A 17,725-nucleotide genomic window follows, 5' to 3' on the forward strand; every position below is an offset into this window, starting at 1 on the left:
AATTTATTTCACTGTGTCAAACTTGTGCAAAATGTTGTACAAAGATAAATGTATAGGATGAGAATGGCTAGGCCCTAGTATGATAAGGTTTGACTTTTGATTTGATATACTTGTCAAAACCTCATGGTGGTGAAACTTTCTCCTCATTTTGTAAGTTGAAAATTTTTCTCTTTGGATAGCTTACACACACACCACACAAGCATGAGTTGAATGTAACATTTTTCTTTGCTTGAGTTAAGCAATATGAGTTTCTTGCCATTTATAGTCTCATGTATATTTTGCATATTTGGAGCATGTTTGGGATATTCATTGTGCAATACATGAGTCATTGATGTGTGTATCATGTGTGTTCATTTGACTTTTAAGGGAGAGAAACATGTTTTGTTTTTTTAGCTTCTTGTTGATTATTGAGTCATATGTTGAGGGTGAGTTTTTGGTGATGTGTGTTCATGATCTTGCATTCTACGTCATTTTTTTTGCGATCATGAGTTTTATTTCTGTATTCCTGTTCCACATATGTCTTGATATATTTTATGAAGTATTTTAAGAAATATGAAGACTTTTTGTCATTTTGTGACAAAAAGGGGGAGTAAATATGGGGAGATGATAGGATTAGCTCGGCATTTTGTTTTGTCACCGAATTGCCAAAGGGGGAGTTTGTTAGTTATTGTGTTGGCTTAATTCAGTTCTAAAATGCAGATGCTACTGTTTATAGGTTCAAACACTAATATAGAATGCTCAGAATCAAATCTCTACCGTCCATAATGTAGATTCATGTGTCATGAACGTCCCTGCAAAATTTTAGCTCAATCGGACCACAAACGTCCATCGATCGGAGCTGTTGATCAAAACTAGACAGCATTTCCAGAATGCTATTTTTCCCCACTGCAGGCCATGTCCAGACATGATAATAGGCTGTCCGGACAGGCTTTCCAGAAACTCTATTTTTGCTCCGCAAGGCCTTGTCCGGACAACCCATTAACTTGTTCGGACACCTCGTACATATTATGCCCAAAAACGTGTTTTTAGTGGGCCCAAGTCTAGGGTTTGATGTACTGATATATATACATCATTATAGAAGAGAGATGTACGAATTTTCATCCCCAGAGAGTTCGTTGGAGGTTGTGTTAAGAGAGATCATATGTGGTGAGCGTTAAATTGAATCTCTTAGAATTTTAGTTATTCTTTTGATAAATCTATAGTTGAGAAGTCTATCGGAAGGGTCCGAGAAAGGAGAATCACGTTGAAGAAGATTGTGAGCAAGAAGATAAGTGGTAGGCTTGTCGATCTTACAGAGCCAAGGTTTTGCAAAAGGTTGTAAGTGTTCCTAGTATCCGTAATCTCTCGATAATCTTTTGATAATGATTTCCTGTGTTTGACTGCCCCGGAGAAGTTTTACTTTTAGATCGGTTTCTAAAAGGTTTCCTCTTCGTAATCAAAATATCTGTGTCTGCCTCCTTATTGCTTTATATATATTTTGGGTGATTGAATTGTTTATTGCTTTATAGTATTAATTCCGCATAAATTGTGATAAACAAATTTTTGGAGTCAGTATAACGTTTTTCACAACTGATGCATACATGTGGTGTAAAGAAAAAAAAATAGAAATTCATATGCATAGTAACTAGCAAGAGAAGGGGACAAGTAATTAAAAAGGAGCCACGCTCGAACAGTATATGAACAAGGAGAGTAATTCTACGTAAAAGGAGAGAGAGAGAGAGAAAGCATAGAAGGGGGTTTTTACGAGTTAAGAGTACTATGAGACAAAAGCATCACATATTTAAGGTCGAAAAAACGAAGATCCAGAATTAATGGTTGGATGAGATTGAAATGTCCTTGTTAATTATCGTCAAAAAATAATATTAATTTATTAATCTTTTACAATTCTTTTACATACCAAATTACCAATAGATATGACAAGGGGTTAAGTTAAGACTATAGACAAAACAAAAGCATCAATTTGTCTCATATTTTGATATTTTATGAAGTGACATAATGGCTAACAACGAGACTAAAAAGCATTGAAAACAGGGTAGCCTTTTAAGGTTGAAGAAATGAAAATCCAGAGATGGATGGATGAGATTGAAATCCCCTTGTTATCGTCAAAAAATAATATTTATTAATCTTTTCATTTACAAGGTTGAACGACTTCAATTACATATATACTAATTATACGTGACAACAAATTCAACAAACTTATATGTATAGCCTTACTCATTACAATTATGGTCACTCGCGCCAATCTTATTGTACGTTGAATAGAATTGTTAAGAATTTTTTGTTTATATTAAAAAAAAAAAAAACCGTCGATGACATGGCATGCTTATGGTCGTTTATTAGCGATAATTCCCAAATGGTAATAAAAAAAAAAAAAAAAACTTTCACCACTACTAATTAAGTTATGAGGCCTCGTATTATTGCTAGGAAATGATCTTAATCTTCTTCTTCTTTTTTTTTTTTTAAATCACAGATTTGGGGAAATGCTTTAATATCATTTACATCAAAGCGTTTCCCCAAATGTGTGATAGAGAGAGAGAGAGAGAGAGAGAGAGTGCACATGCTTTAATATCATGTACACCCCTAATTCTCACTCTCCAAAAATTTGATGGTTAAATCGTAGAAGCCCACCCATAGTCCCAAGTTCAACCATTTTGATGAAGCTAAAATATGCACAACTTTTACGCCGAGGGAGACTTGCATTATTGCATACACTAGAAAGACTGACTTAGAGGCCCATTGGGCTGAATCGGCGGGAGATAATACAAATGCCTAAGTTAGTAAAAGACTTGAAAAAACACTCCTTTCGTGAGACGAAGAAGCTATGGAATTATTGTGTGCTTCGAATGAGTGAGTGAAGTGTTTACTTTTCCTTTTAAACCATGTTCCCTCTAGTCGAAGGCCATGCCTTGTACGTACGTATGACCCTGCAATGTGTCGTCCTTCAATTGGGTCGCATGTAGTGAGTTCATGGGGATAGCTAGATCACCGGCTCTAGCAATGAGTGTTTCTGGCAACCACCCCTCTGTCGCGAGTTAGAGGAAATTAAATGTCAACTATCCCTCTGACGGATGAGAGTGGTGCTCCCATACCTTCTCTGTTAGGTTTTGTATTGGTAAATTCAATGTCAAAGCTAGTATGGTTGTAAGTTTAAGTTAAATAGTTAAGTTGGTTATGGAACTAGAGTTAAAATTGAGTTTAAAATCTCAAGTCTGTAGGCTGCTGGTCTAAGTTTGGTCGATAGATGATCTAAAACAGGTGTAATTTCAAACTACTATACACATGCCAAGATTCTTCAGTACTTTGTCTCATGGTGGCCATGTTATACAATAATTTTCGTTCGATTAACAATCCATGTAAATATGAGTCACACAATCATTCATTTTGCAGATAATTTCATCTTGACTCAAAACTTAGAGCTCATAACATCAATAGCAAGGCATTTCATTACCGTACAAAATATGCACATTTGATATGAGAAATAGACGAGCTTGAAAAATATTGGTGTGTAGTTTCACGTGAGTTTACTCACATGCATTGGTTGTAGAAATCTTCCACAAATTCTCCCTCGAATGTCTTGGTTCCTTCATTTTCGAGATACCTTATTATGAGTTGGGTTTTTATGAAGTAGTCCTAATCCTAGTACTTAAAATATAATTTTCGCCATTTTGTCGAGCACCCATGGTACGGTACATGAGTGGCGTTCGATCGGTAGGCATCAATATGTCGGTACCCGAACGCCGCTCGCTTGATCAATCAACACTGTCAAAACAACAAACAACCATCAACTGATCAATATTATATCGGTACACTGTTCATTGTCTTCTACCTTTGAAAAATTGCATTTTTACTACCTATTGGGACTAATGCAAATCGGATGGCCAAATAGCAGCCCCCGTTCTGCGATCGAGTGTATGACTAAGCGCACCCGTGTCTGGTACTGCGCTCGTTACCCCCTGTGACTGTGATCAAGCGCACCCATGTCTAGTACTGCACTCGATCCTCCTTGTGACTGCGCTCGAGTGCACACATGAGACATTATGTTATTTTCGCATTTTTATTGGTTTAAACCGCCTTATTTTGTTATTAAGGGTTTTAGAAGTCTATATTTCGTGTTTTATTAGGTTTAAGAGTCTTGGGGCTATAAATTGATAGTATTTTACTTGATGTGACATATTTTTTGTGGCTTCAAAATATCGCAGAGATGGTTATGAAGGGTGAATTTCTACTTTGGCTTATCAAACACAAATTCCCTATATATGCCACCAAACCATGACAAAAATTGGTTTTGACATTAAAAAAATGAAATAAAAGGTTTTTTCTTTCTTTTTATGTTTTATTCTTGTATACATTCCTTTATTACTACCTAATTTTCTTTGTCTCCAAATCCTCTTTTCTCGCGAGGTTATTCATGAATTGCAGGCCTAACCACGGTTAATTAGAAAGCCATTGAAGGTTTCTGTCTTCCCTTTAATTGAAATGTATATATCTAACTACTGGCTAAACAAATAATACGAGAGAGAGAGAGAGAGATGGGAATAAATTAAGAGAATTACGAATATAATAGAAATTGGTTGAATAATTATAATTGAATGAAAAAGCAGAAATTTAGTACGTATATATACATTTATAACTAATCTTAATCTATGGAAACAATCATGGGTTTTTCCTATTTCTCTTTAGCGTTTAATAATTAAAACTCCCCTATTGTGGGGAAAAAAAAACAAAAAAAAAAAAACTTGCCCACAAAAAGGAAAGTATCTGAATTAATTACCTCAACGTTAAAAATTGAAAAAGTAGCAATTGGTACGTAGCAATATTCCCGAATAATTGATTCAAAATATCTCAAACTGTATAATTATAAAATGTGATTTCGAAGAGTATATATAAAGAATATTGCAAATAAATCACACACACACACACACACACACACACACACACATATATATATATATATATATATATATAAAGTGCTAGATTATAATTGAGTGCAAAAGCAAAAAGTTTAGTACTAAAGTCAAATTTAAATTTTCATGTTGTGAAATGCAATCCCACAAACCTAAAGCTCCTAAACCAATAAAAATCAAACAATAAAATGTTATCACAATGCATTCCAATACGATTAGAATTACACAAACTTCAGTAGAATGAGCGTACAGTCTGTATGAAAGTGAGTACTAGCAAGATAATAGCAGCTACAGTAGAAGCAATTCTCCAAGGAGTACTAAAATAATCACGTCTCAAGATAGCCTTCCACTTATGGCAAGGAACACTATAGAATGTATTCAAATTTTCACAAAGACGACAATAATCGGAGTTCATTACTATAAAATAAGTATGTTGGCTGAGCTTGTTGACCAAAGTTGTAGCTGCATTGCTGTCGCCTAAAGTATTAACCAGGATCCCCTTTTCCACAAGTAAATCCACATCTTTGTTAGTATCGATAAGGAAATCCAATATGTAAACATAATCGGTAACATAACGATCAAACTGATAGTGACATTGCTCCAAGGCTACGAGGTTACGAAATAAAGACTCTGTTTGAATGTATAATGTTAAGCATGGTATTTTTAGCACTCCGTTTGTGAATTCTATGTCAAATAAGCATTCACTTGAGACCACCTTGAACTTCACTCCTGCATCGACCAATTGACTTGCATTGTACGTACGCAAAAATTTGTTGCCAATACTTCTTTTTTGTAGCCTTTTTGATTGAGACAAAGAAATGGTTCTTGCTAAATCAAGGAAGTGGAAATTGGAATAAGAAGACAAATGGTGTTCATTTAGAGGCGAAAAAAAGTCTGTTACCAACTCTTCACATAATTGAATGGCAAGCTGAGTGAAAAGAGGGTAGTTTGAGGGAGATGGAAATGCAAGGCTGTATAATTCCTCAATAAGAAATAAAGGAAGTTGATTTTCAAGTAACCATATGTCATTAAATATAGCAATCATCAACCGTTCTGTAAATGTTGTAGAGTTGTCGCAATCCGCCCATTCTTCATGCCCGCGTTTCAGCAAAAACACAATAATGAAGCTCGCATCCAACAAGATCATTTTCACATAATCATCGGTGCTAAGGTTGCTAATCTCTGAATAACAACTACGAACATCTTTTTCCCTATCCCTTATAATGCTTACTAAATTCTCCACGTTTAGCTTAGCCTTTTCCACAAATATCTTGAAATATCTCACTTTACGCTTTTCCATGGCTTCCAATCTTTCAACACCATGGTGAAAAGGCCCTATTGATATAACCTTAGGAGTATAAGCTTCTTCGTTCAAGTTGCGAAGATCAAGTGGGACCCTGTAGATACAACATTTAGGTGATAAGGGAGGCTCTGAGCTTTCGAGCATTTGTGTGATGTCCTTTACCAGCTCCCTGTTTTGATGTCCATTTCCGATTGAAGCATTTGCTTCTCCATCAACTTCTTCATTTTGACTTTCATTTCCACTTGGACTGTTTGCTTCCCTTTCACTTTTCACATTTATTATCACTTCTTGAATTTCCGCATTCGCTGATTTTTCCATCTAGCAAGTTGCCTTTCTTAAATTTCCTAATGACAAAGAAAAGGGTCACTACTCACTAGCATTAACAATATTGGAGGATATAGTTCCCATGAATGTGATGCTGCAAAATCGTGTTGACCTTTTGTTTTTGAAATTCGAAGTATCTTTAAATCCTTGATAGACACAAATATCAAGAACTAAATTAGGATTGGATGTGATAGCTGAAATGTCAACTGATGATGCTGGTGGAAGGAAAAAAAGAAGAAGAAAGAAATTGAAATTCATATATTCGCATAGCAACTTAAATTGAGGTTTATCAAAAGGGGCAACTTCTTTATATGTTAAACCACAGCAAACGTAAGAGCAATAGAGAAATATAATGCCATAAACCAGAGAATGCGAGAGAGAGAGAGAGAGAGAGAGAGAGAGAGATAGAGAGATAATATTATTCCACTGGTAAAAAAAAATTAACGAAAGAAAGAAAGAAGAGGGGAGTTTACCTTGAAGAAACTTAGCTGAGTGATCCGTACGCCACACGTACACGACTTCAAAAGTGACACACAGCTAGAACTTCAGCTCCTGCATGCAAATCAAATGTACATATGCTGTTTGGCTCTCAAACAATAGAATAGAGGGTTGGGTTATAAAGAAAAACAAGTTTTAGTAAAATTACATTTTAGCCCATCAACTTTCAACACATTTACACTTAGCGGTAATTGCGAAACGGAGTGTCAGAAAATTCAATAATAAAATAATCAGAGACATGAGTGGACGAGTAAGTTATGCGGCTTGCTCCATATATTCTTGCTAGATTGTTAGGTGAAAGGTGGTTAATTTTCTAAGCATGTAGATTGTCTGCCACGCGCTTCATGGAAAAATTGAAAGACGAGACCGGCCATGGCTAAATCAGAGACCACTTACTTTTTAATTTTTGTTTTTTCTACACATTTTTTTTTTAAAAAAACCTGCAACTGATCGACCGTTTTAATTATTCACTGGTTTTTTTTAACTAACAAGATGTAGAGCTCTTTTTTTTTTCTTTTTTTTTTTTTAAAGCCAAAGTCATTTTTAAGCCAAACCCATTATATGTCAAAAAAACCAATAACTTTTGCTGAAAAGCAAGGTGGCTAGAAAACTATTATACTAAAAGGCTAGGTAGGGTTAGAGCATTCAAACCTTTTTATTTTGTGGGTTTTGCCGGAAGTTAAAAATAAATAAATAAATAAATAAAATCCACTAAAGTAATAGTTTATCGAGCTCTTCATTCTTTTTCAAATTATTTTATACTAAACATTCTTATTGAGTACGCAACCCGATGGCTCTTTCTCCAACAAGAGATATATTTTTTTCTTGTTTCTTTTTTTATACTGTGCTACAATGAATAACAAGTGTAGCACAAATTGTATTTTACCTCTCCTGAACCTAATCTACGGGTGACGAAAATTTGGTGATATTAACTAAATATAGCTATTAGGAAAAAATTATCTAATATGTTGGAAATGCCTAAGAAGCACAAATGGATTTTAGAGATATTAGAAAGCTATTTTAGAGCAGTTCCAACAATAGTGGCCAAAATAACTATTATCAAAGATTTTAACTACTATTTTTTCTATACACATATTCTTTATTCTACTATCTTTTTTTTTTTTTTTTTCAATATATTATTTTTCAAATATTTTTTTTATTATTTTCTTTTCTTCCTCTCTCTCTTCTAAAACCCATCACCATTAAGATACCCAATTTTTTATCTTGTCACCTCTTCATTAAGATTTGCCGCTAAATCCTATCAAAATTTTCAAAACACTCGTATTCTTTTATTATGAAAAAAATTACAAAGATTTAGGTGTTGGTTAGGATTTAATAGAATTTGCAAAAATAAGCCCGATTCTTTGCATTATATATATATATATATTAGAAATTTTTGACAAGAGTTAATGAAAAATTCTATCGAAAGAAGGACATTGTAAAAAATTAAAAGTTCAATACCTTAAATTAAGAAATTTTAAACTTTAAAAAGATAATTTTAAAATGCGTGAAAGTTGATAAATATGTTGTAAAATTTCCCCTAGAATTATGACCATCTCCCCACCATCTTCCTTCTTTCAACATTTTGATTTTTTTTAAAAAAAAGCGGGGCAGGGGGTGGCATGGGGGGAGATGGTGAGGGGAATGAAAATAGCATTTGCCATAAGCAACATGCTAAGAAGTGCCAGTTGTTTGGTCTTCATCAGGAAAGTCAAACGAGCTAGGTGGGTACTTAAGAAACCTTTGTTACCGTTGTGGAGACAAAAATTGATTCCATGCACTAGCATTTGAGATGGCTTGTAGTTTTCATTAAACAAACCTTAACGGAAACCTTGATGCCATCAAATGATGCACCAAATTAAATATTTGAGATGGAATCCTATATGCATAGCATGATCTATTGATCTATTTCAACATTATAAAAATTGCTAAGAAGAGGTTCGTGCCAAATGTTTGCAGTTTGCTCTTCACGAGGAAAGCCAAACGAGGTAGCTAGCTTCTAGTTTGTAAAAATGTTCAAAGAATGATCTGCCAACTGTTTGGTATTTAAGCAGGCAACTCAAATTAATTAATAAAAAATTAGTAAAAGGATTATGGAAATTAAACACATATTATAAATCATATCTGCAAGTAGCTAGCTGGATATGATAAAGAATTAAATATATATAGATAATTGATTATATATATGTGCATGTGTGTAATTCACAAAAATCATTATTATAATATCTCTAACTGAACATAATTCAATAACAACAGTGATTGATCTTATAATGACGACTAAATTAAAATTATGCGAGTGTTTTTATAATCAAGTCTTTGAATAATCTGTAAAATGAAGCACTCAATGGTTAGTTGGCTTTTATATCATTTATTCTTGACCTGCCTACGAAACTACAAATATTTTATTTATGGTCTTTTAATAATCTGTAAAATGAAGCACTCAATGGTTGGTTGGTTTTTATATCATTTATTCTTGACCTACCTACGAAACAACAAATATTTTATTTATGGTCTTTGAATAATCTGTAAAATGAAGCACTCAATGGTTGGTTGGCTTTTATATCATTTATTCTTGACCTACCTAAGAAACAACAAATATTTTATTTATGGTCTTTTAATAATCTGTGGTTGGCTTTTATATCATTTATTCTTGACCTACATAACAAACAACAAATATTTTATTTATGGTCTTTTAATAATCTGTAAAATGAAGCACTCAATGGTTGGTTGGTTTTTATATCATTTATTCTTGACCTACCTACGAAACAACAAATATTTTATTTATGGTCTTTGAATAATCTGTAAAATGAAGCACTCAATGGTTGGTTGGCTTTTATATCATTTATTCTTGACCTACCTAAGAAACAACAAATATTTTATTTATGGTCTTTTAATAATCTGTGGTTGGCTTTTATATCATTTATTCTTGACCTACATAACAAACAACAAATATTTTATTTATGGTCTTTTAATAATCTGTAAAATGAAGCACTCAATGGTTGGTTGGCTTTTATATCATTTATTCTTGACCTACCTACGTAACAACAAATATTTTATTTATGGTCTTTTAATAATCTGTATAATGAAGCACTCAGTGGTTGGTTGGCTTTTATATCATTTATTCTTGACCTAGCTATGAAACAACAAATATTTTATTTATGGTCTTTTAATAATCTAAAAAATGAACCCGTCTTTTTGACCCCACTTATTTCATAACCGATGATATAGTGTATGATAAATGGTTCACATTTTAGGTTTTTTAGTGACCTACATGAAAAGTCATTATATAAATATTCCCTAGATAGGCCAATGCTTAGGGAAGACGAATCATACTACACCCTATTTTAGTATAATTTAGGTAGACGGTTCGTACCAACCAAATATGAGTTACATGTGCTCATTCCTTGATTATGCGTAGCTTATTAAGGAATTAGATAGTCTATACTTAGGGAAGACAGATCGTACGACCATATCGTAATGGTTAGATGGACGGTTTGTGCTAACTGAAGATTGATTATACTTATTCCTTAATAACAGTACTTTCTTGTTTATTTTTATCATGCATAGAATGAATTTCTCTGATTAAATATGGTTAACCATTGTTGTGTGGATAGCGGTGAAGTTAATACCCTACTCTCTCTCTCTCTCTCTCTCTCTCTCCTTATTTTATTTCAATTCTCTTTTACGTTTACTTTATGCACTTAAGTTTTAAACAAAATCAACAACCTTATATTTAAGTTACTTTTAATCTTGAAAAACTTGATAATAACGTTTGTGTAGTTCTTGAGATTTGACACCCTCAATATAGCCCTATTATACAAGGATTCATCTAGATTTTCGTTCTTATATTGCGGGACAATTTTGTAATAGCAAACGTCCGAATTAGAAAATTCGTATTTCACATTGATTTGTAGTATTTTGAGTTAGCTTTCCAACACTGCTAGTTTCACCTTAATCCGATACTTAAGCTAAAAGTTGTAATCAAAATATTGAGACATATGCAGAATCCAAAATTTAATCCAATCCGATTTTAACTCCAATTAGAGAAATTCTGATTTAATCTTTTCCTTGATTTGATTAAACTTAACCACATCATATATGTCCTCTATTATGATTAGTTACGCTTACCCACATCTTCTAGGTCTTCTCAAAGTGTGCTCTAAGCCCAAAATTAATGGAACTTTTTGCATCTTTACTAAAAAGCTAAAAACACTAAAACAACACAAAATCAAACAAATAACAATACTAAGGAATTAACATATGCGAGTTAAGTGGTTTGAGTGTGCAACATTCAGCGCTTATGATCAATATCTATAACTGAACACATATATATAATTCAATAACAATAGTGATAGATCTTATAATAATGACTAAATTAAAATAATGCGAGTGTTTTTTTAATCAAGTCTTTGTATAATCTGCAAAATGAAGCAATCAATGGTTGGTTGGCTTTTATATTATTCATTAGCGGACAGTTATTAACCATTCATTAACCGCTTTTGAAGGCGGTTAAGAAAAATCACTAACCACCTAGGCGGTTACTGTTAGCGGTTTTAAGTTTTTTTAAAACTATTAACCGCTAATCGCCTATATATATATATATATATATATATATGAAAGTGAGCACCAGCAAAATAATAGCAGCTATGTTAGAAGCAGTTCTCCAAGGAGTGCTAAAATTATCACTTTTCAAAGCAGCCTTTCCAACTATGTTAAGGATCCTTATAGAATGTATTCAAATCATTACAAAGAATATAAAATTGGAGTTCGTTTCTGAAATAAAATTATGTTTGCAAAGATTATAATTGACTAACTAAGTCACTGCATTGTTTTCACCTAAACCATTAACCAAAATCCCCTTTTGCACATGTAAATCCATATTTTTTGCAGTGTTGATAAGGAACTTGGGTGAGAGAGGTAACATGGACGTGGAGAAAATGAACAAATGAAATATTTTTTTAGTGATTAACTTATGTGATGATCACGAGTATACGCAAAAAGGTTAAATGAAGACCTAGGGCTTCCCGGATGTGCTGGTGGAGATACTTTCGATGCCCAAGTCATTCGTGTTTCTTCTTCTTAAGAGATGTCTTTAGTATGGAAAAAGTAGGATTCATGATTTTGTGTTTACCTTCGATAGATGGTTGTCCTGATATTTGTGGGTTCCCTCTCTTCTATCAATTTCTTGCTACGTGTCCTCTCACCATTGAGTAGTACTCTGGTTGGGTGTGATCTTTGACAGGATAAAGGTGTTGAATTAAATGAAACATGATGTTGTCGTAGGGTGATGGGCTACAAGTTAACACGGGTGATACAACGTGATGATGATCCCATGAGTTAGGAAATGAGTTACGTGACTGGACAGATCGAGTTTTTTCAAAAATGTGTTGGAGAAATATTTTCTGGTCTAGAAAAATGATGCGTTAAAAAGCTTAAAAAATATTTTTAGTATTTAAAAAATTGTGTTAAATAAAAGTTTGTATGTTTAATAAAAAATTTCATTAGTACTTCTTATTTTTATTTTTTTTACTTTAAAAATTATAGGAGAAACTTCAGAAAGCCCCTCTGAACTTCCAGCCAATTTGAAAAACCTCCCGTGAATTTCCAAAACTCTCATTTAGGCCCCCTGAACTTTGGTTTTCTCTCACTTTGGACCCTTTTAATATTAAACTACGTCGTTTTTGGGCTGGGTAGGTGTTTAATTTTAGGATACAAAACGACGTAGTTTAATGTTAAAAGGGTCCAAAGTGAGAGAAAACCAAAGTTCAGGGGGCCTAAATGAGAGTTTTGAAAATTCAGGGGGGGTTTTTCAAATTGGCTGGAAGTTCAGGGGGGCTTTCTGAAATTTCCCCAAAATGGTAAAAACGAACTTTCAGAAAAAGCTTAAAAATAAGGGTTATATATATTTTCAGTGTATGTGGTTTGCACTAAAATCAAATAACCACCTGAATTTTTAAAAATGTCACAATGGTACTTATAGTAAACAAATAAATTCACTTGGTACTTCCGTCAAGATCCTGTTAATTTTTTAACGGAGCGCCACGTCACCCTTACACATGACGTGGTACCTATGGTTTCAAGGCGCCACGTGGCGTGGTACTTAGGGTTTTAAGTGCCACATCATATTAAAAAAAAAAACAAAACAAAAAAAAAATTATCAAAACTTTTTATACAACTGATAGCCTGGAAAGTTCAGCACTCAATTCCCAAATTACAGAGATAGAGAAAGAGAAAAATATAGAAAATTTCTAGATCCAGGGAGACCCAGAAGCAGAAAACCCAAAAAAAAAAAAAAAAAAAAAAAATGAAATGACGATAAGAATTGGAAACAAATTAATAAACACCCAAAAGTTTGAACATTTTTTGTTCAGTTTCTGTTTCGGTCTAAGCTAAATATTCCAAAATATAAAACTAGAACATGCAGTCTATGCAGATGTCCGCCAAATAAATAAAATAGAGGATATGGACATTCAGAAAACCATTTTTCAAAATTGAACAAATTAAATCCAGTAATCAAAATTTGAAAATAAAACCGACCCATGTAACATAAAAAGGAAACAACAAATGAAGAAGACAAATTCAAATTACAAGATCCAAAAAAACCCATGAGCAATATCCATCCAAGATTGCAATAACAAAAACAAAAAATGTAACGAAGTACAAGAGAGTGGGAGAGAGATAGCAGAGGAGGGCAACCCACAGTTAACAAAAAGGACAAGGAATCAAGGAAGGAAGGAAATCATTGTGTGAATAGAAGTAGCAGAGACAGAGAAAGAGAAAATGCGAGAGAAAGATCGCACACCCTCGGCCAAACCGCTTGGGGGTAATTCAGCCACCGCAGCTCTCATTATTTATTATTATTATTATTATTTTTTCTTGATTTTTTTTTAAATATGGCATGACACCTAAAAACTCAGGTACCACGCCACGTGCAAGGATGATGTGACGCTCTATTAAAAAACTAATAGAATCTTAACGGAGGTAACAAGTGAGTTTATTTGCTTACCATAAGTACTATTTGTGACATTTTTAAAAACTCAAGTGACTATTTGATTCTGGTGCAAACCACAGGTACTAAAAAGGTATTTAAAGACTTTTTAACTTAAATCTCTATTTCTCAAGCAGCTTATATCATGCGTTTGCAGTAAAACTAGCTAGTAGCTACCATAATGTTATTTCGTTAGCTAGAGACTAATCCATCGAGGAAGATTAAATTGGTCAAGGAAGTCATAGCATATATTATGGGATTTGTTTTAGATTGTAATTGAATGTGCTTAAATTATGAAATTTGGTTTTATTGTAATTAATTATGATCAAATTAAATCATATTTGAATATACGTGTTGGTTTCACATTTTAAAAAGGAGTTTGAGTATTCATGAGGGGGTCTATGTAGATATAGTTGACTTTGAAGACTGAAGGTACTGAAGACTGTCTCGGGAGGGATTTTTTCCTTGCTGTAGGTTTGAGTTTGTGTTCTTGGAGAACCAGTTGTTTTTATCCTCTGATCGATATTTGAATATCATTTCAAAAAAAAGAAAAGAAAAAAAGAGGAGTTTGAGTATTCATGAGGAGGTTTATGGAGATATAGTTGACTTTGAAGACTGAAGACTGTATTGGGAGGGATTTCCTTGCTGTAGGTTTGAGTTTGTGGTCTTGCCTTCTTGGAGAACCAGTTCTCTTTATCCTCTGATATTTGAATATCATTAAAAAAAATTAAAATTAAAATTAAAAAAAAAAAATAAAAAACACATATATGAGAAGAGTATTAAAGCATTGATTAAATAATTAAATTTACTTCTTCTCATATTAAAGTTTTGGACATAGTATCAAAGCTAAAAATCTTGAGTTCAAACCTAACTCTGTTATTTACTCATCATTTCAATTAAAAATTATAAGTGTTTGGCTTCACATTTTAAAATTGAGTTTAAACTCACACATGACGAATCGTTAAAATATTAATTAAATTATTAAATTTACTTTTCTCTCCGCTTAAATTTTTAAAATAATCGATAATTAAAAAAAATAAAAAAACCTTTCTAACTTTTGATGTCCGAATGCCCAACCCAAGAACCCCACTATCTCGTTTTTCACCTTCAACAAGTCACGGACGAACTTTTGATGTCATTTTTAATTGTTGGGCCCCTCACATTACGAGGACTATCCCAATGTCCAAAGATGAGCCACGGTTTTCTACAATGCATGCCCACTTTAGGTGTTAGAAACCATTATTATATATTTGTATGGTTAAGTGTAGTATTATCGGATCCATGATTAAACAATGAAAATTTTAGGCTTACGAGAAATGTCATTGTCTGTACGTAGTAATCAACTTGCATGATATGATACTCTACTCTTTGGATAGGGTAGAGTTCTTTCTGGCGTAACTTGCGCTATATGGAATCCAGGTTGTAAAATCTAGTTAGGGCCCATATTTGAAGAAGGCAACCGCGTAACTTGCGCTATATGGAAATTGGAATCCAAGTTGTAAAACCTAAGTAGGACCCAGCTTATTTTAATTTATATGTATCTGATAGACTGGTTGTTTCGTATTTGCTATGTAACAATTCGTATATAGAACTATAGAAGCCTCTATAAAAGTTTTTGAAAAGCCCACACCTTTTTTTTATTAGAACTACAAAAATCGCTTGCATTAGAAATATTAAACTCCATGATGATAGGAATGTATCCTTTAACGATAATGTAAATTAAAATATTGAAGCCATATATGGAAGTTAAGTTTTCCCAACACGGACCGGGAACCAGACTATACTTGGGCAGTTGGGCTAGCCATAAACAATATCCAATTGATTTACCCTGATAGCCATCTTCTATATTTTTTTTTCCTCCATTACATAATTTGATACTCAAGTTGTCTCATTTTACTCCATAAATTCTAAATATGTTGCAATTTATTCTAAACCAAGTCTAAGAATAGAGTTTTCCTCTAATTCGGATTAATTCCATTAAAATTATAGATTGTCTAATAGAATTTCCTCCAACAATGTTAGTGATGTTAAAAAAGCACGCGCGTGAGAAGAATGCAAGACAATTTATAAATTGGATTGGAAAAATATTCTAGTCTAGAATGAAAAAAAAACTCCGCCCCGAATTTAATGAATGATCACAACAATACAAATATCACTACAGGTCAATTTCAATGTAATCCTCTACATAAAAAGTTGTATCACTGAATTCAATCAAAAAACTGATATATATTAGTAATCGCTTGAGCCTGGACACTGTTCATGCAATAATCAGTAAAACATCAAATTGTCAACTTCAAAATTTTCAAGTCGTAGACTGCAATCATACAAACCTCAAGCTACCAAAACAACAAAAATAATTGAACAATAAAATGTTATCACAATGCAATCTAATACCAATAAAATTACACGGACTTCAGATCTACCGTAATGAGATGATAGAGCATATAGTTTGTGCGAAAGTGAGCACGAGAAAGATAATAGCAGCTGCGGTAGAAACAATTCTCCAAGGAGTGCTAAAATAATCACATCTCAAGGTGGCCTTCCAACTACGTCGAGGATCCTCATAGAATGTATTCAAATCTTTACAGAGATCACAATAATCGGAGTTCATGTTTACATATAAAATATGTGTACTGTTGACCAAAGTTGTCACTGCATTGTTGTTGCCTAAACGATTAACCAATATCCCCTTTCGCACAAGTAAATCCAAGTCTTTGGGAGTATCAATAAGGAGATCCAATAAGCGAATGTAATCGGTAACATAAGAACTACATAGATAGTGACACTGCTCCAAGGCCACAAGGTTTCGAAAAAGAGACCCTATTTGACTTAATAATTTTAATTGTGGTATTTCCAGCACCCCATATTCGAATTTTATATCAAGTAACCATTTGCTTGCGCTCATCTTAAACTTCACTCCTGGCCTGCCTCATCCAACTTGCTTGCACTGTACAAATGATCGACTTTGACGTAATCGACTCTTTGTAATAGCCTATTTGACTGAGGTAGAAAAAAGGTTCTTAACTAATTAACGAAATGGTATTTTCAAATTGGGATCATCAGGAGATATATTTTGAGTGTTGTAACATGAAAAGAATTCGAAGCTCAGTTGAGTAAAGGTAGGGTAGTTTGAGCAAGATGCAAAGGCAAGGTTGTATAATTCCCAATAAGAAAAAAAGGAAGTTGATTTTCAAGCAACCATATGTCAATGGCTACAATAGCAATCAATCGTGGTGTAAATTCTATTAAGTCGTCATCAGTCAACCATTCTCCAAGCAATTGGTTAACTATCAGGAAAAACACAATAACGAAGCTCGCATCCAAAAAGATCATTTTCACGTAATTATCAATACTAAGTTCGCTAGTCTCTGAATAACAATGACGAACATCTCCTTCCCTACCCCTTATAGTTCTTACTAAATTCTCCACATTTAGTTCTGCCATTTCCACAAATATCTTGAAATATCTCACTTTAACCTTTTCCATGGTTTCAAAGCTTTTATCGCCATGGTGAAATTGGCCTATTGATATAGCTTGAGGAGTGTAAAACTCTTCATTCAATTTCTGAATAATATGTGGAACCCTATAGATACAATATTTACTTGATAAGGGATGCTCTGAGCTTTCTAACATTTGTGTGATGTCATTTGCCAACACTCTTATCTTTTTCAGAATTTTCATTCACATTTATTATACAAGCATTTGCTT

At 33.3% G+C, this 17,725-nt stretch overlaps 1 protein-coding gene and 1 pseudogene across 1 annotated transcript; both read right to left on the reverse strand.

The window, feature by feature from the left end:
- Positions 1-5,136: 5,136 nt before the first annotated feature.
- LOC132177192 (putative UPF0481 protein At3g02645) lies at positions 5,137-6,525 on the reverse strand. Its single transcript, XM_059589438.1, has one exon. It carries the CDS (start codon positions 6,523-6,525, stop codon positions 5,137-5,139), a length of 1,389 nt encoding a protein of 462 aa, XP_059445421.1.
- Positions 6,526-16,436: 9,911 nt separating this feature from the next.
- On the reverse strand, positions 16,437-17,503 carry LOC132177193 (uncharacterized; annotated as a pseudogene).
- Positions 17,504-17,725: the final 222 nt, after the last annotated feature.

This window comes from Corylus avellana, chromosome ca4, assembly GCF_901000735.1.
Source record: "Corylus avellana chromosome ca4, CavTom2PMs-1.0".
In the NCBI taxonomy this organism is placed as follows: Eukaryota; Viridiplantae; Streptophyta; class Magnoliopsida; order Fagales; family Betulaceae; genus Corylus; species Corylus avellana.

What these genes read in the sequence shown, in the direction of transcription:
- LOC132177192 (XM_059589438.1), bottom strand. Translation starts at nt 6,525, where the DNA reads ATGGAAAAATCAGCGAATGCGGAAATTCAAGAAGTGATAATAAATGTG.